General features: G+C 39.9%; 1 protein-coding gene across 1 annotated transcript in view; it reads right to left on the bottom strand.

Moving 5' to 3' along the window:
• The window catches only part of fndc1.S (fibronectin type III domain containing 1 S homeolog), a 79,903-nt gene extending 70,554 nt beyond the window's left edge, over nucleotides 1–9,349 (bottom strand). The window contains exon 1 of the mRNA XM_018264659.2: nucleotides 8,222–9,349. Within this exon, the coding sequence (XP_018120148.1) occupies nucleotides 8,222–8,318 (97 nt within the window). The 5' untranslated portion in view covers nucleotides 8,319–9,349. The remainder of the gene's footprint in view (nucleotides 1–8,221) is intronic.
• Between the last annotated feature and the right edge of the window lie 11,274 nt (nucleotides 9,350–20,623).

A 20,623-nucleotide genomic window follows, 5' to 3' on the forward strand; every position in this document is an offset into this window, starting at 1 on the left:
ACAGTATAGTTTAGCTGCCATATGTTATCAAATGTAGGGGGGGAGGAGGGTACCCTAAAAAAAAACAATTTGCGCTTTTTCAGCCTATCCTCCTATGAAAAAGAAAAAGACACTAGTGTTTTTTTGGGATGAAGTGGTGAAGTAAAGTCTGGCACAAGAGGTAATGTTCCCGAAAATACGCACGTTAGTGAATTAGCATAGTTACGTCCCTTCGCCATAGTGCAACTTCGTCTGGCGTAAGGGTGAGAAGTAGCGCTAGAGTAGGTCCACTTCGCTAGCGAATTTACCCCAGCACCCGTTAGTAAATCGGCAAAGCGGCAAAATGACGTCACGCGTTATCCACTTCGTCCTTTAGTAAATTTGCCCCTATATCTTTTGTAGTTCTGCGGTCTTGCATTTGTGGTTTTTTCCATGTTTCCATGACTATCATTTTAGAGGTATTGCTAAAGTTATAAAAGTAAGTGGTTGAGTCCATTGTCTTTTTTGTTTATTTTAAGAGCAAATTTAGATATCTAAATAACTAATATTCTGTTATAGCAATGACATATGAGGAGATTAGTCACCCTCAGGGCCGGGCCAAGGTATTTTGGCACCCTAGGCAAGAGCTTCAATCAGTGTCCCCCCACCCAGTCCATTTCCCACCTTACCATTCATATTGCCCCATGTACCTGTGCCAGCAGCCACAAATTGCCCCGATTTGTACCTGTTCCAACGAAAGTCAATCCCTCCGATTGCTCCCTAGCCCCCAATCAGTACCTATGTCAGAGGCAGCTAAAAAAATTCATAATTTTGCCCCTAATTTGTACCTGTGCTAGCAGGTGCCAAAAATCCATCATATTGCCCCAATAATCTGTGTACCTGTGCTAGCAACCATATTGCCCCATATACCTGAGCCAGCAGCAAAACCAATCCCTCATTTTGCCCCCAATCTGTACCTGTGCTAGCAGGTGCCAAAAATCCATCATATTGCCCCAAAAATCTGTGTACCTGTGCTAGCAACCATATTACCCCATATACCTGAGCCAGCAGCAAAACCAATCCCTCATTTTGCCCCCAAATATGTACTTTTGCCAGCAGGAGCCAAGAGGGAGGTGGGGGCGGTGGGGGCCCACAGCACGAATCATGGGCAAGAGGGGTTTGGAACAGGATTTTTATAAAATTGATACACTATTAAAGGCAAAGCAAACCAGGATTTGAAAAAAAAGAAAAAAAATCGCCTTAAAAGTGCGCCCCCCCCCCCATGATTGCAACCTAGGAGGGTGCCTACTCTGCCTACCCCTAGTTACGGCCCTGGTCAGCCTGTAGTTAATTTCCTCTAGTGTCGACGACTAATCTCCTCCAAAAGCTTTCTTGGTGGTGTGAAAAGCCAATTCAACCACGGTGTTTCCAAATGCACTTAATGTAGCAATGCTGAAATGTATTACATTATATCAGTTTAGACTTCTCCAAACAAAGGTTTCCAGTAAAACAACTTTTATGCTTTTGACCATGCCAGCAAAATTGCCTAATATGAACTTTCTGTACAAAGTTGTTTCTGGTGTAAAACAGTGGAAATCATCGTGCTCATTTTAACTGGCTCTTCAGTCTAAAATACAGTGTCTGCATACAGCAACCATCAATCTTAAAAAAAAATAGGGAAAACCAAAATCCCACGAACACTTCCAAGAAACAGCGACGTTATTTATTCATTTTATCTGACTTGCACTTATTCCCAAATTGTCAAATGTTTCATTGACACCATCTGGTCCTTTTATAAGATCTTCTGAACTAGATGGAGATAATCCATTGTGCGCTTCCAAACTGGACTCCAGCTAAAACATCCCAGCATCTCCCATGATTTATACAGTAAGGATCAAAGACAAATTTGCTGAATATGTGGCAGCTATATAAAGCAAGCTCTGAACCTAATTTTAAACAGCAGCAAATATAATTTGTAAGAATATGTTTTGATTAAATACATTCAAAGTAGTAAGACTCCTACACATTTATCCCCCTGTATCTGAAATGATTAAACTGTGACCCACTTGTCTTTGAAGAACTACATCTACGAGCATACCAATTTTTATGGCGTAGAGCTGACAGGGTTTGTGCCTACTGGGACATCTGTTGGTACTCTGACTGGCCAATCCAACTCTTAACTTTCCTGATGGTTACAGACAGCAGTTACTTATATGGAGTACCCCATCATTTCCCCTGCCCTACTAGCTGTACTTCATGTAAAGTGAGACCTAGCAAGTCATATGGAAATCTGATGTATGTCTAATTTGCATGTAATTAAGGTAACATGTAACTGACACAAACAATGAAAGGTCTGAGCAAATCTTGGACAGATAAGGGGAGCTTGAGTCCCAAAAAAACTTCTGATTTATGGATATACAGTATATGATGCATTTATATGATGCATTATTCATTTACTCCAACTTCACTTAGAGAAAAATACCACCGAACTTATTCATTGATTTGATCATTTATAATACAGCTCAGTACCTTGATGGCTTCCACAAAGTTAAATGAGATGAGCACATTTGGATACAAATTGCAAAGCTGTATCATAATTTCATTCTTATTGAAGCTTGTGTTTTTGGAATAAACTATTTTAGCTGCTGGCCCTCTAAAGAGAACATTTTTCTCCTATGATCAGCGCTTCTCTTGCTGTTAATGCAATTGTGTGTTTGATAGTGTTATTAATAATAATAACTCTAACCTAAATTCTCAGGATTCCAGAGTTATGAAAGAAAGGGAAATTTGACCTTCTTGCTGAATGAAATTTGGTGTAGCCAACTATTGTTTCCTGTAACGAAACAATATTAATAATCTATTTTTGGATTCTTTTCATTTATTTAAAACATATTGTGCATGCCTTAATAATGATGTCAGTTCATATCATATAATATCACTCAAGCAGGCATTTAGGCATTTAATATGCTGCACTTTTTTTCAAATAAATCACATATTGATCTGCAGAATAAGTTTGAAGTGGACAAAACCAGGGTTCCACAATTAATTTTTCCACTATTAATATTACAGAACTGTATTATCCATTCCGAAATTAACATATATTTTCTGATTGGCATAAATATTGATATACTTGACTTAACAGAGAACTCAACTGTCTACAAAAAAGTCTATTACACAGAAGCATAGACATATAGATGCGGAGTAGTGCAGCAGGGTTCTTCTGTATCTACACATTCAGTTCTATCAGTTCACCGACATGGAGCTTGCAGGCACATGCGCAATTGGAGCTAGTCCAGGGATTTGCTCAAACACATGCTCCTGCACGCTCCATTTGTCAGTAAAGAGACAGAAAAGGATCCAAAGATACAGAGGTTGGTGCGTGTGAATTCTGCTGCAATACTCAGCATTTATATGTCAGTTCACAAATAAGGATGATTTTCTATGTAAAGGAAAGATGACCAGGAACATATGGAGTCACAAGTGAGATGATATAGGGGATGAAAGGTTAGCATCGGTATTTCATAAGTAATTCTTTGCTTAACAGGAAATCATGAAAAAAAACAGGGAAGAAGCTGGTTCTTCTTATTGGGAAGAAGTATTATATTATTATATTGTCTAAAGGGGAGGAGGTGGGATTCTGGGAGACTAGTTAGTAGGAAGTTGTAGTAGTCTAGATGGGATAGAATTAGGGTAAGAGAGCAGGTAGGGGGCTGTAGAAAGGCAGTGAATGGTTGATTTTGTTTCTTTCTATAGTCCCACATGAGCTTTCTACATTTCTCTACTGACAGTTTGGACCACTCTTCTTTTGCAAACTCCTCCAGTTCTCCTTGATTTAAGGATGCCTTCTAAGGCTATGGGCACACAATTCTCCAGCTGTCAGCCTAAATATTTTTGCAGGCTGAGAGAAGCAGATCTGCTCAGTGCCCCTGCTCCATTAATCTGAATCTGATCAGCCTACATGCGGTCACATACAGCGAAGCTGAAGCTGAGGTCAGCCTGAATACATGAAAGGAGGCATCTCCAGGCTGACCTCAGATTCAGCTCCGTTGTGTGTGAGTGCACACAGAATTCTAATCAATGGAGCAGGGGCATGGAGCAGATCTGCTTCTCTCAGCCTGAAAAAATACATGGGCTGACAACAGCCAGAGCCTTCGTCCTTTGTGCCCATAGCCTAAAAACTGTAGATTTCAGATGTGTTGCTAGTCACTTTAGCACAGTGCTCAAACATCTCAATAACATTGTGTACAGCTGATACAGGAGATAGACTTGTAGCCTTGAACTTTGGTCAGAGATTTCTGTGTCACCTTCTCAGACAGTTGTCTGCTTTTCTTTCATTCTCCGTGTTCAGTATGAAGCATACAGACAATTTAAACTGGGTGAATGTATACTTCTTATATAGCAGGCACCATCTATACTTATGTATATATGTATATACTCAGTCACATATGTGAATGCCACAGCAACAATTTTCTTTCATTATTGGTTTATTATCTGAAAAAAGTGCAATGGATTGCAATATTTGGACAACCTATCCTTGTGCTTTTTGTAGATTTTTTCACATCTCAGCAGGAAGCGTGAAAATAGAGTAAACTTTTGACTCATATGTAACACAAAATGAGGAGTTTATTAGAAAATAGGCAATTTGATATATAGAGCATACATATCTTTTTAGTATTCTTGTAATCTGGGATATTTGATCTTTAAAATATTTAAAATAACAGAATGAGTTTAAAAAATCACTCTGCATTGCATTTGTGCTGCTGAAATTCAAGATGCAATGTCATTGGTCATATAGGTAGATGGGTACTGGTGGGGTGTCTTTGGGTTGGCAAATGAGCAGGTCATGTGTGGGTGTCAGGTTGAGCTTTTAAATATGTTTTAAATATGTTTTCTCCCTTGTGACAAAACCGCACATAACTTATACTTTTGGTGATGTCATCAAGCATATCCCTCCCCTACCCCAATGGTTTCCTTGTGTGTACCCCTCCTATCTGTGACATCACTAGAGTTGGCAGCGAAGGTGTTCAGTATATAAAGTCAGGGGTCCCAAACTTTTTTTTTACCCATGAGTCACAATCAAATGAAAAAACATTGGGGGGGGGGGGGCACACAAGCAAGAAAAAATTCTTTGGGGATGCCAAATGAGCTCTTTTATAGGCTAATTAGAAGTCCCAAGTGGACCTCTAGTGGACTTCTATTGGAGTTTGCCTTCAAAGCTTAAGTTTAAGCCAGAAATGGGCACTTACTATAGGGCCACTGGAAACAACATCAATGGGAGCGGAGAGCAACATGTTACTGATCACTGGTAGGGGATCACTGATAAGACAAATGTCATGTACAATTGGGTACAGGTTGGAGGGGAATGCCCATATTGGAAAATATCTGACCTGAACATCACTCTTTCCAGCATTGGCTGGACAACCAATCAGGTTTGACTGGCAAGTAACCGCATAACTAAACTCAGATAAATATATGGCTTTTCCTTTGCAACAATGTGCTGCAAAGTAGTTGATGGTGCAACATCATCAAATGTGCAGGCTTGTGATTTTTGGATACATAGATGGCATATTGAATTCCACCTCCAAATGAATGAAAAATCATTGAAACATTAAATAAACCCAATAGGATGGTTTTGCTTAAATTAATTATATCTTAGTTGGGATCAAGTACAAGGTACTGATTTTTTAATTACAGAGAAAAAGGAAGTTTTTAAAAACCTTAATTATTGACTTTTTAGACAGCCTAAAAAGCCCTAGAACGACTGTTCCAATTATGTATATAGATAAACTGTAGCTCACCAAAAAGGTTCCTCTTTTGGTTATCCCGCGGTGTATCCTCTGTTAATACCCCAATTGAATAGATCAAAGAAAAGTTGACTTAGACTACAAATTGTTTTAATTGGGGAAGTGAATGCCACAATATCGTTTTTATATATATATGTAGGGGATAGCGCATTCCTGAGTTCCCCTGTAGAAAGTAATGTTGATAGTTGTAGGTAGTTATTTAAAAAATCTGATTAAAAAAAGTTTCATTTACCCATTTAAGAACCACCTCCACCCAAGTAATTTTGAAGTGTCTCTGAATTTGTTTAGGAAGTTCCAAATCTAGTATATGGTCCTCAAACATACACAACAGGACATACAACCAATGTAATCATTAAACGTGTTCTGTTTTTAATAAAGAGGCCAAAATATACTGCCTTTCATTCCATTTTCTCTAGCTTTAGCTATCTTGTATTCAGATATTATTCATCATGTTTTAGCTGCTTTGATGTTTGGCACAGAAGCCCATTAAAAATTCTGTCTTTGCCAGACTATCTGAGGGATCTCAGGAGATACCATTTATTGCATTAGGGGGTATCATTTTCTTAATCTTCAGATTCAGGTCATAAGAAAACATGGTCATGGCAGCTGAAAATATAACCACTGATTGGGGTCTTTCCCACTACTCCTGAAGTTTCTGTTTCCGGTATTTGCAAGGGGCAGACACAAGGCTTAGTCTGCGGCCATGCATAATTTTGATGGAGATGGAGATCCATGCAGTGTTAAGATTAGTTTTCTCACTGTGGGTGCGCAATTTGTGAACCAGCGGCGTCTGTGATCTGAAAGGATTAGATCAAGAGCTGAATGTTCTGTTTTGTCATTTTTTTACATGTGATAAACATTCAGATGCAGAAAGAGTTGAGAAGCAACACAAGCATGCAAATAAGGGCTGTGAATGGCCATTTGGTAGGCCCATGTGGACTGACAACCTACAGGCGGCTATGTTTGACAGTACACTTACTGTAGCTTTTCTGCAACTAAAACTTGTCTTTAAGCCAAGAATTCAAAAATAAGCACCTGCTTTGAGGCCACTGAGAGCAACATCCATGTTGCTCACAAGCCACTGGTTGGGGATCACTGGTCTAGAAGAAAGGTATGCTTTAACTAAATTGTTAAACAGCAACAACAAAGTGACTATACTAATAACAAACCCAATACCCTGCCCTCTCAACTAAAATCTTCATAATAAAAACATTTATTTTACAATGGCAAAGCGGTATCAGGCAGGATAGAGTTAGTGGATGGCAATGTGCCAAAGCAGGAAGAGAGCTAAAAGGGAAAAAATGAGGTTACGTACTTCATCCTGGCTTCCTACATTTTTATTTCTAAAGAAACCACGTACTGAAAATTGCTTTCTTTATACAACTTAGCATGAATCACGCAAATGCTCAGTGCATCTTTAGCTTTATATCAGCATCCTGGCTAGACTGGCTAGTATAAAATACCAAGACAAACCTATAATATTGATAAGTTAGGGAAATGTTAGCTAATTTCTGATCAAAACCCTGTTGTTCAGTCACCTGCTATGTATTATTTTATATGAGTGTTTAAAAATAATGTTCTAACACAATTCAAACGATCAGATCATGTGCTGATAATGCTGGGTGTCATGACACAATGATCTCTGAACCAAACATCTGTCTCTTGCATTTATTACACCACAGAGCAGCAGTTTGAGGAGAAATGTTTGCACTTGCTGGAACAGGTTCTTCCACTAGCGTTCTTCATACTCTGTTTAAGGTTGTTTCATAAGTCAAATAAATCAGTGCCTTGCTTTGTACTTTGAATTTATCCTTGTACCATTTTTAGCACAATCGCAAAAGTAATAACCACAGATCGATCAAACTAGCCTTTTCCTGTTTTTTTGGCTTCCAGTGCTGTTGGAATGGTTTTGGAAAGCATCCAGAAGTGAATTCCAACATAAATTATATGGTTGCTGGCAGACGACTTGCTGAACAGAATCATAATAAGGGAGTGATGATCTCCTGTAGGTATCCGTTATTGGGGTAGGACAATTTATGATGACAAGAGGAATTAGCAAAGGCAATAAGTGTTCTGCAGCCCCATCATATCTCTATAAGACTCATGTGCCACATAAGCAAAATATACTTGGCAGTTTGGGTAAAAGTAGTTTAAAGTGACAAACACCCCAGAATTGGTTATTAAATAATCAAATTTAATAGGTGTTGGATTGAACTGCAAGTTCACCTTTGTCTCTGCTAACAATAAAATACCTTGAAACAGATGTTCATTTGACAAATGACAGATACTGATATGATAGAGGCAACAGTGCGTCATTCAGTAGTTACATACCTCATACACATTAAAATGGGCAAAATGACATTTTAGCTGCATGCAAACACATTTCTGTGTCCTGGTAAGAAGGCATGAAAGTGTCCTACTAATTATGTTCGAAAAGTAGTGCCACTTTTTTTCCCTACCTGTTGCAGCAGCTGATGAGGCGAGAAAAGCCAGAAGTATGATGATCAGTAATGATAAGGAGGCAGAAGTTCTGTTGGTTCTACTTCTTTCAGACATCCCTGACACCAAGAGCCCAGAGATTTAGCAGAGTGGAAGTTGAAAAACACAGAGCACCAGATTAGAAAGAAGCGTGCCCAGGATGCTTAAAATTCTTCCTGTGATACTTTTCCAACAGCGATCCTTAACTAGAACCAACAGAAGTTGTCTCAACCTTTCCCTCTTTTCATCTGTTGTTTCTTACTTGATTCTTCACCTCTTCTGCAAGGAAGGAAATGATGTGTTGCAGCTAGTAGCAGTTGTTGCACAGTGCCATCTAGTGTAACTCATGGCTCTAAAAGTACAGATTTCTTTTAAAACCATAAAAGTACATAAACATAGTGTTAGACGCTAGGAATAAAAAGGTGAGAAGGATACTGTATGTAATAAAATACTGAACCATAATTATTTTTTTGCTGGAGGTAGTTGTTGCTGGGCAGTAGGATTGCACATGAAATAGAAATAAGCATGAAAGGTGACCCTTTTAAACTGATATAAAAGACTGCATCAGATGTATTTCCATTGTGAAGCATACAGGTCTAACAAGAAAATGATGGCAAAAATATATCTTTCCTTCCAGCCTGCCGACAGCAGGATTTATTTCAAGATCTAAAAGATATGGTCGCAATCACATGGCTCTGTACTGGCAAGGGTCCCTTCTCATTCAATAAACCGGAAAGTTCTATAAATTGTAATGTGACACAATAAAAGACGAACTAGAATTATTATCCTTTGAAAAGGCTGGTGTAAAATGGATTAAGTGTGAAATGGATTAGATATTAACCACCACTCCACGCAAACAGATAGAGCAGGTTGTATTCGACGAGAGAGTTAAAAGCTGTAGGAGCATTGATCTTGTCTAAGAAGTGTTGAAAGTATAATCTTTGGTCAGATTAAAGCTATTTGAAAATTAATTTGATTTACAGTTGTTGGTAGAGTGAAGACTGCCCTGCACTCATCTAAAGAATTTAAAATATTACAAGCAGTCATGGGAGAAGTATCTTCTCTGTAATTGACTCCAAATCAAATGGTTTTACAGCCAATCACAAGAAAGGGCAGAGACACATGTGGAGATTTGTCGCCCGGCGACAAATCACCTCTTCTTCGGGCGACTAATCTCCCCAAACTGCCTTCCAGCCAGCTAGAATATAAATTACTGGCGGGATGGCACTCAGAGCGATGTTTTCTGAAGTCGCCCTGGTTGCCTCACAAGGAAAATTCAGGCGACTTCGGAAAACAAAGCGATCCGAGTGCCATCCCACCAGCGATTTAGATTCTAGCCAGTGGGAAGGCAGTTCGGGGAGATGTGTCGCCCGAAGAAGAAGCGATTTGTCACCAAGTGTGTCTCTCAGCAGGAGGGCACTCAGAGCGATTTGTTTTCTGAAGTCTCCCTAGTTGCCTCACAAGGAAAATTCAGGCGACTTGAGGAAAATGAAGCAATCTGAGTGCCATCCCACCGGCGATTTCGATTCTAGCCGGCGGGAAGGCAGTTTGGGGAGATTAGGAAAGGAAAGGCAAAAAAATAAAATCACATTTTTACTTTCTTTAATGAAAAAGAACCCTATCTCCAATATAATTTAATGTGTACTGTTTTTATAAGAAACCTGACTGTATGCAGTGAAATTCTCCCTTCATATACTGCTGTGGATAGGAATTGTCAGATGGTCCGTAACTGCTGAGCAGGGAAACAGTCATACTTAGGAACAGCAGAGGGAGCCCCCGCCTTACTTACCAGCCATGCAGAACTCAAGCATCTTTGTTTATGACGATCCCTAAGCAGCCCAGACCACACTGAGCATGTGCAGGGTCAGGGTCAGGCAAAGATGTTTAACAAAGTTACAAGATGACAGCCCCCTGTGGCCAACTTTGAAATCATTAATCATTTGTTTGATTAGGCTTGTGGTGCAGTAAGTTCATGCATATGTTTATTATACAAAATACAGCATTTCTAGCCTTATTCTCTTTTAGACTTTCCTTGTCCTTTAAGTGTCACATTAGGTCATCTGCTTATGTAAACAACACAAATTGCATCTCAGATCACAAATTAAGGAGAACTATGACAATTAATGTAAATAGTGATGGAGTTTTGTTAATATTATTTTATATTTTCTGCCTGCTTATGGGGATGATAAAAGATGATTAAGGGCCTAGGATGACTACATTATAGGGACAGGTCAGTTTTACTCTTCACATGTTGGGGGGATTAAAGCCTCATCGGGCATTATCTCATAACTGGATAGCAGGTATTTGGCACAATCGTTTTATAAGTCACAATCTAATTGACCTGAAGTGCAGGGTCGGGTCAGCAGGATACTGGGAAAAAACCTGGTTGGTCCTGGCACTCGTGGCGCCCCAAAAGAGACCAAATGTTTCAGGAGCCTCCCACTCCCTTCCTCAGCGGTATAGTGCACTATACCACTGAGGAAGGGAGCGGGAGGCTCCTGAAATGTTTGGTCTTTTTTTCTGCACAATAAAAAGTTTGGAGGTACCTTGGGTACACTGCATGCAAAGTATCACTTCCTCAATTTTTTCTTCGTTACTATTGGTATATCACGTTGGGTCACATGATCAGAGGAAAGCAGTGAGTGTATTTGAAATTTACAATTCCGCTTCTATTTCTGGCTGACAACTGCATGCTGGAAACTGTAGGTGCCAATCGTGGAGCTCCCCACCCCCTGCGCACGATCGCGCCACCAAGGAGAAGGCAGTTAGGTATGTGAAGTGCAGGGGGGGCTGTGGGGGTGTTTTGTGGGGTGGTTGGTGGCAGGACACCCCAGTCCGACACTGCTGAAGTGTGAAGCCCATCCTAATTCTTTATACACCTCTAGGAAATCCAGCCCTGTTTTAAACTCTCCAAAATAACCATTTTGTTGCACTTCACTTGGGTCACATTTCACTTTAATTAGAAAACAAAATGCAGGGTTATTTTTATTAAATTAAATTCACCTAGTTAGAGAGGTGATTGATCTGGCACTAGCACTGTAAGTTTCAAAAACATCAGTTGGCAATAGGAAACAACAGCGGTGGAACAGACATCCTACACCACATATGTTTTTAATACTGCCCTCAGCTTCTTTTCCCCTTATTAACAATGATTAGAAAGAAAAATATACACTGAAGGGTCAAGATTTCGCATATGGATGCAAGGTGCATAATAGCAAAGATGAACACAGGGAATGCGCTTCTGTATATTTTGTTAATGCCTACCAATTTGCAGCTGCTCCATAGTCTGGATACTGAACAACTATGCAAGGCCTCACCTATACAAGTATTGTGTTCAGCTGTATTGCTTTTCTGTGCACACTAATGGTGTAGGGCAAGTGTAGGGACTATCCTGTGGGTACAACACTCGGCTTACTGCCTCATCCCTTTAATAATAGCCACATTTGAAATCCGCATGATGCATGTCTGCTTTCACAATATGCCAGCATCAGAAAAGATATGGACCCAAAAGTGCTTGGGCCACATTTAAGACACCCTAAGACATTACTGTGCAACAGCTGTTCCCAGCCTATTTACAGAAGAAAAAGAAAGTCTGTCCCCAAGGAAAGCAGATGCACAAGAAGATAATAGAAGCAGTCAGAAGAGGAATAAGGAATTCTCCAAAACAGGAGTAGAACATAGCACTGCAGTGGGGATACAAGTACTCTCTTATGCCAGGCTAATTGTATACAGTATGTGCCTTTGATGAGTTTGCACACAAGGCAACACATCGGAAACCACTGTACAGCAACCACATGCATAACTGTGGGTGAGTGAGTGAAGTGCATACATCAGCCCTGGAGATATCCCTTTACATATTTATATATATTTTACTTGTATGCCATTGTTTATATCTCCGCCAATACACAGCCCCGCTGAAAATGCACAGTGCTTTAGAAATAATTTGGAATAATACATGGAGAACAGTGACTGCACCACTAGTGCGTTTCTACAGTTTTAGAGCCTGCAACTTCTGCCTACAGCAGAATTACAGTAGCATACTGAGAGCTGTAGAACCCACCTGGCAGGATGAAAAGTGGAAAAAACAGGCATAAAGCACCATGTTTTTCACACTGTACATCCTGCCCATGGTGAGTACAAACCTTTGCTTCCCAGAAGAAAGCACAAGGATTTGCAACTCTCAGATGAATACAGTGTTGCTACTGATTGGAAGCACTGTATTCATAAGGAATGTGCTGGGAGAAGCACATAATCAGTTTCCTTTATGTCAGATGGTACAGTAAGTACAAGGATGTGTTGTGCCCAAAATCACTGTGCCTAGTACCTTATGCTGATGGTGCTAAGTGCAGACTAGGATCAAATCCCCTACTGCATTAAAGCAGTTTTGTGCCTTGGAACTATAATAATGAGGGGTTGATTTACTATAGATTGAAGGGGCGGGGGAGATACAGAAGTATTCTTAGCAGTTTAATTATTTCACAAACTGTCAGATTGCACGTGCATAGAGGTCCCAATTACTAATTTCCTAGCATATTACTTGTGGGTATCATATTTTGTGTTGACCTATGAAATTTGAGTTTACTTGTGTGTCATAATGGCTGCCTCTCTTGAACTTTGCTCATTTGCATATGACTCTGACGCCAGGCTGATGGAGAGGCGAAGCTCGGAGCATTGAAAGGGAGAAAGAATGATATTTCAAAAACGGTAAAAAAAAATTTAATAAAATGTTTTTTTTACCCAATGATGCTTTTTAATCATTATGAATTAAGCTATAATTCCCCTTTAATGTGTGGCAACAATGCAGGAATTTAACCAACATTTTGCAGAGAAGCAAGCACCCCATAACTCTCTTGGAGGCTATTTTGGGTGTTTTCCCGCATGCCACATACTGTGGATAAAACAGCTGAAAGCTCTGCATTCCATTGGCCTATCATTATAAAGCTGCACCTGGAATCTAATAAAACTGAAATATATTTGATTTACCAACATAGATGTAACATTGCATTAGTGCAGGTACCCATTTTATGTTGTGTACCACCTACAGTATGTTTGGCGATTGGATGCGTCTGCGTGAGTATAGCCCACAAGGAAGAAGTGGCTGAGCTTCATTCCACTGGGTGAAAACTCCCTTGAGTACAAGCCCTAAAGCCTTCACACAATTAGATTTGGCATGCCAGATATAGAAAATTGATTATAAAATACAGCTTAAAGGAAAACTATACCCACAAAATGAATCCCTAAGCAACAGATAGTTTATATTATTTTAAGTGACATATTAAAGAATCTTAGCCATATAGCATATATATTTCAGACAATAATGCCCTTTAAGATCTCTTACCTTGATCCACAATTTTGTGATGGTCTGTGCGCGGACAAGAAATACTGCACCTGTAACTGTAACAGGAAGAAGTTTTGGGAGCAAAAGACACAACTCAGTCCATTTATTGGCTCATGTGACCTAACATGTATGGTATGTTTGTGTGCACCGTGAATCATAGGATTCCAGGGGGGCCTTATTCTAATCTAAGATTATATATTTAGAATTACCCAATGGCACTTACCAAAGTATATTAATATCGAAATGGTTTATTTATGTGAGGCAATGTTTTACACATAAGCTGTTTTATGCAATATACTGTATTTTTATAGTATAGTTTTCCTTTAACAGACAAAGGTAAAACACAGCTCCTAAACTCAGACATTTATAGGAATAAACATTGATCGCTGCTTTATATATTCTGGGAGTAGGGATGCACCGAATCCACTATTTTGGATTTGGCCGAACCCCCGAATCCTTCTCGAAAGATTCGGCAGAATAACGAACCAAATCCGCATATGCAAATTAGGTGTGGGAAGGGGAAAACATTCTTTACTTCCTTGTTTTGTGAAACAATGTCACGCGGTTTCCCCTGCAAATTAGGATTCGGTTCGCCCTGGCAGAAGGATTCAGTCAAATCCAAATCCTGCTGAAAAAGACAGAATCCTGGCCGAATCCTGAACCTAATCCTGGATTCGGTGCATCCCTATCGGAGAGTGCAAAAAGTTCAGATTGAGATCATCCAATTTACTGGCCATCTGCTCTTCTTTTTTCCTAGTTCCTCCTTTCCCATTATTGAATGCTACAAATGCACTGTTCCCACTGCATTGATTCTGAAATGACTCACTCATCAGCTAAAGGTCTGGAGCATGTGCAACTGTAACTGACTTTTTGGTTAGCGAGTCTATACTACAGGAAGATGATCTTAGTATTTAGTATGTGTTGTATTTGGCAACAACAAACAAGGTTACTGTCCTGTAGCCTGGATAGGATTAAAGGGGAAGTAAAGTCTAAAATAAAATAGAAATGCTGTATTTTGTATACTAAACATAAACTTACTGAACCACAAGCCTAATAAAACAAATGATTTATGCTTTCAAAGTTGGTCACCATCTTGTAACTTTGTTAAACATCATTGCAAGACCAAGACTGTGCACATGCTCAGTGCTTAGGGATCGTCGTAAATTATCAAAGCAGCACAAGTCTAAAATCTGCCAGAAGCCAATACAGCAAGACTGATTAATAATCAATATATGCAGATTGCACTGGGTCCTGTGGTGTCATGTAATCTAATGTGGATTTTATAGTTTTTATATTGTTTAATACAAACTTTCTCCAACTGTTCAGAACCAGTGGCTGCAGCAAAATAATCCTCCAAATAGAATCCCAGTTTATCTGTTTAAATCTGGCTCCATGATCTTTGTCCCTGCAGCTGGAGTTTGAAACATTAAAGGGGATGTAAAGGAAAAAATAAAATCCAATACAAATCTCTACACAGTTGCCGACTGTTCTACAGTGAAACAAACAAAGCTGCTTGAGTTCTGCATGGCTGGGAAGTAAGGCGGGGGCTCCCCCTGCTGTTCATAAGTATGATTGTTTCCCTGCCCAGCCGTTAGGGATCGTCTGACAATTCCTATCCACAGGGAGAATTTCACTGCATACAGTCAGGTTTCTCATAAAAACTGTACATATTTTTTTAATTAAAGTATATTGCAGTAAAGCACTGCGTATCTTGACAGTGCTATATAAATAAATGATGATATTGGAGATCGGTTTCTTTTTCATTAAAGAAAGTAAAAGTGGGATTTTATTTTTTGCCTTTACATGCCCTTTAAGGACAGAGCCACCTGGAATTTCAATGATATCAAGACATACGCTGTTGAGACACCAGTCTTCACTACGCCATAGCAATTCAATTAGGGCTTGTACGTACAATCGTTTCTTAATGCGCTTCCCTGCGATCAGTTTAAAAGCATTGACCCTTAGGGAAACGAAGGAAGAAATGCAACCTATTTAAATGTACTAACATAGGCACAGAAAGAAATGCAATTAATACTTCCAAAGGGGCTTGTACTAACATAGACACATATAAGCACCAAATGCAGGTTTAACGCAGCATGTTGCGTTCCACCTGGTGTTTGTGCTTACATGCGCCTGGGTGAGTACAAGCCCCTTTGTAAGTATTAATTGCATTTCTTTCTGTGCTTCCCTGTGGCTGAATGCTTAAAAACTGCGCATTAAGGAACGCTGGTATGTATGAGCCTGTTTACACATGTCAATAGTTGGGCTGACCTGAGAGTGAGTTAGGGTAAGGTTTGGAGCAAACTCATATTTTCTTGCAGAAATTCTGTGGAAAGGCTGACCTAAATTCAGTTTAGGAAGAGAATTTTGGTGAATATATATATATATATATATATATATATATATATATATATATATATATATATATATATATATATATATATATATATATATACATATACACACACACACATATACAGTCAGATATTCTGGAATTTAGGTAATCCTGAATGTCACCCATATCAATCCTTGCTCCATTATGTGCATGTCACATGGCAGAAAAGATTCAGACTATGATTTTCCCCAATTAGCACATATTTCTGTAGCATTAAAAATTAACTGCTAAAATTCCTAACATGTTAAATGATGTTTTACCAAGCGGTCAATTCTATATCTCTACTGCTTAGTAAAATGTACTGTCACATGATAAATCAGTGCAAGTGGTTAAATGAGCAGTGTACACTAGTGATGTGCGGGTCAGGGTTTTTCTGACCCGCACCCGACCCTAACCCGCCTTGCTGCAACCCGCGCCTGTTCCTCCGGGTCCTTTTATAGACCGCGCCGCTGATGACGTCACAAAAGGGGCGGGCAAGCAGACGCGAGACTATAAAACCGGAACCCAGAAGTAGGATGCCGGCAAGGTGGCGGGCAGGGAGAGCAGGCGAAGAGCTCAACACGCCCGCCACCCGCGAGGAGCACTGCAAGGTCGACCCTAACCTGCTCGACCCTCGGGTGGCCTGCACATTACTAGTGTACACTTCTTATAAATAAAGAAAGCTCTAATCAATATGCTGGGTCTCTAACTTAAGGGTGGAAAACTGTAAAACAGTGAGAAAGGTTTTTATAAAACTGACAATCGCTCACGGACCTTAAATGAGAACTAGGCAGTGATTTCTGTATAATGTAACACATAACTGTGTGTGCTGCAATGGCCAAAATAATTATCATTGACTTTGCTATTCACAAATTTCTATATGCTGTATGTACCCAAGTCTATATTTGTTATGTAAAACAGCTTTTAGACAGATGGTTTTAAACAATCAAGAAAAAAAAGAGGTTACTTTAAGAGTTTTATTAGTGAACAATCATATTTCTCAGATGTGAACTATGAATCATCTGCAGTCGCTTTGCACATTGACTCTTTTCAAGTAAAGGACACAGATGCTTTCAAAAACATCTAAGAATAGGAAACAACTTTTCAAATGTGATTCTTAAAATGCAGTGGTTCAGTTTATTAAAAACCCTATCATACATCAAAAACAGAAAACAGAGAGAGAGAGACAGAGAGAGAGAGAGAGAGAGAGAGAGAGAGAGAGAGAGAGAGAGAGAGAGAGAGAGAGAGAGAGACCAAAGGGCAGATTTACTAAAGAGCGAAGTGGCCAACACTAGCGACTTTTCCCTGCATGGCCACTCGCAGGGACATAGCCAATTCACTAACAGGGGCAGGCGCCTTTTTGCGAACGAACGGGACCATTGCTAGCTGTCATTCGAACTCTATTGCCAGCGACTTTTCGCTCTGGCGAAGAGACATTAGATCTCAGCATATTCACTAAAATGCGGATTTTACTGAATGTTACCTCTTTCGCCAGAGTTGCCTTTGCCACCTCAGACCAGGGAAGTGCTATAAAGCAGCTAGATCTTCCTCAATCTTCTGTCACTTACTGTACATCATATCCTGTGTGCTGAAAATGCATTAAAGTTCCAAAAACATTGGATTTTTTTAAGCGTGATTGGCTCCAAAAGTCCCAACTTCCTTTTTTGGGTAACCAGTTTTCTCCAGACATTTTATTACATATGGAACATTCATTTTACAGTGGGCTCATATGTAGGGCATTATATTAACTCTCTTGTCTTTATTAAGGTCCCCTGGACATGTAATATAAACCGGTAACTTAAACCATTTGCAGCAACATTTATAATAAAGACGTACATACAACTTTAAATTTCCGGCCCGTTGCAAATTAACCTAAGTGCAAGATCACTAGCTAAGTTTTACTGGGCACAAATGAATGCTAGCGCATCTTCGCTATGAGCTGCTCGCACAGCCAAAGTAATGCTAGCGAAAAGTCGCCAGCGTTCAACACTGGGATGAAACTTCCCATTTTAGTGAATTAGCGTATTTCCTAGGTGGTCAGATGGGTGCAAAGCTGACGCCCATTAGTGAATCTGTCCTCAAGTGTTTCCCAATTCAAAGCTTTAAAGGAGAAAATCTTTTTTTTTTCAGAATTAAAGTAAGAAATCCTTTCATGTTGGTTATAATGAACTGAAACTGTAATACAATTTGCTATTGTAGGCAGCTTGCAAGCACGTCCTAAATGGTTCTAAAAGTAGTAAGTTATTATAAGGATCCTTCCCGTTCTTGTGCCCCTTTATAGGGAAGCACAAGTATTTTTCCTTAGGACAAAGCAATTGGAGGCTTCAACCAGGCTTCTCCCATCTAAATCTTAACAGCTACCGACTAATATTAACAAGAAAGAGAACTTTTGCTTTTGTATATTTTATTTGAATGTCAAGAAAAACTGCTGCAAAGGCGTAACCTACAATGTTAAATAAACTGGAAAACTGTTCTAATCTCTATATACTGTATGTCTCTGCATGTGTGCCCTCCCTTTTTTTAAAAAGTGTTTTAACAGATTGCTTAATTAATTGCTGACTTTGCCAAATCCTTTAAGTGACATCAGTGGAGCAAATTTACATTGGAGACAACCATGACCAGTGATGTTGGCCATAGCAGCCAATCAGTGATTAGATATAATCACCCATAAGCTAGAAGACAAAAGTAAAGATCTGATTGGTTACTATGGACAGCATCATTGGTGATTTTATTATTAACATATTATTAACATGTATTTATATAGTGCCAACATATTGCGTAGCGCTGTAAAGTAAATGTGATTATACAACTAAATCACATGAAATTATATGCATAGAACACATGGAGTTACATACATCACAATCAATACCTGTACAAAAGGTGAGGAATGCCCTATGCTGATAGAGCTTACACTCTAAAGGGACAGGAGAAATACATAAGGTGTGGGAGTGGGCAAGATTGAATTAAGTGGGTGAGAAATGTGGTACTGTATGTGGTGTTGCATTTGGCAGTAAAACAGAGTGAGGGTAGGCTTCTCGAAAGAAGTGTGTTTTAAGAGATTTCTTGAATCAAAGGTTGGGAGAAAGTCGGACAGACCGTGGGAGAGAGTTCCAGAGGAGGGGTGCAGCCCTTGCAAAGACTTGAATGCGAGCATGTGAGGAGTAATGAGAGAAGAGTTGAGTAGCAGGTCAGTAGAGGAGCGTAGTAAGCGGTAGGGTGAGTATATAGAGATGTAGGGTGGGGCAGAGTTATGAAGTGTTTTGAATGTCAGGGTCATTCATTTGAATTCCTGAGTTCTGAGAGGTAGTGGAAGCCAGCGCAGGGATTGACAGAATGGCGTAGCGGAGGAGGAGCGGTTGCTGAGGTGTATGAGCCTCACAGCAGTGTTCATTATGGACTAGAGAGGTGACAGTCACTGGAAGGGAAGGTCAATTAAAAGAGAGTTACCATAGTCTAGATGTGATATGACGAGAAAGTGGATAAGAATTTTGGCAGCATCTTGGGTGATAAATGATCGTATTTTGGATATGTTCCTTAGGTGGAAGTGACATGATTTAATAAGTGACTGGATATGAGGAGTGAATGACAGAGCAGAATCTAGGATAACCCCAAGGCACCGGGCCTGGGGAGAGGGGGTGATAGCTATGATGGATACTTCCGGGATGTTACTGGTGTTAGTTGGAGGAAAGAGAACCATTTCAGTTTTAGAGAGGTTTAATTTAAGGCAGCGTTGCGACATCCAGGTAGAGTTAGCGGACAGGCAGGAGGAGAAGCGATTTAGGAGTTCTGGGTCAAGATCAGGAGAGTAGAGATAGAGCTGAGTATCGTCAGCATAGAGGTGGTAGTGGAAACCATACAAGTTGATTAATTTGCAGAGGGAGGATATATAGAGGGAGAATAGTAAGGGTCCCAGGAAAGAGCCTTGAGGAACCCCAACAGAAAGAAGTAGGGGAGAAGATGCAACTCTGTTGTAGGATACACTGAAGGAACGATTGGTGGTGTAAGAAGAGAACCAGGACAGGGCTGTGACAAAGGCCAAGCGAATGGAGGGACTGGAGGAGGAGAGGGTGATCTTTAGTGTCAAATGCGGCTGAGAGATCAAGCAGTATTAGTAGTGAGAAATGATTGTTGTCTTTAGCATTTAAAAGGAGCATTTCAGTGGAGTGTTGTGGCTTAAAACCAGATTGTAAGGGGTCCAGCAAGTTATTGTCAGAGAGGAATGAGGTTAGTCGGTTGTAGACTAGGCGCTCAAGTAGTTTAGAGATGAAAGGTAGCAGAGAGATAGATCAGGGGTTGTCAAGATTGGAGGGATCAAGAGAGGGTTTTTTTCAGAATGGGGGTGACAAGAGCATGTTTTAGTTGAGAATAAAACAGTCCAGTTGAGAGCGAGAGATTAAGGCTTTAATTAGACAAGGTATTGCGGAGAAGTTTTGAGGGAATTGGATCAAGCGGGCAGGTGGTAAGGTGAGAAGAGGCCAAAAGCTCTGAGACTTCTTCATCAGTGACAGGGGTGAAGGAGCACAGGAGAGACTGGGGAGTGTGGAGGGAGGGTGATGGAAGTCTAGGGGGGGTGAGTAGTGTAACTTCCCTTCTGATAGTGTCAATTTTGTTTTTGAAGTGCTCAGCAATATCTTTAGCAGAGACAGATTTATGTCTGATTTTGATAAATAT

The sequence above is a fragment of the Xenopus laevis genome, chromosome 5S (genome assembly GCF_017654675.1).
Source record: "Xenopus laevis strain J_2021 chromosome 5S, Xenopus_laevis_v10.1, whole genome shotgun sequence".
NCBI lineage: Eukaryota > Metazoa > Chordata > Amphibia > Anura > Pipidae > Xenopus > Xenopus laevis.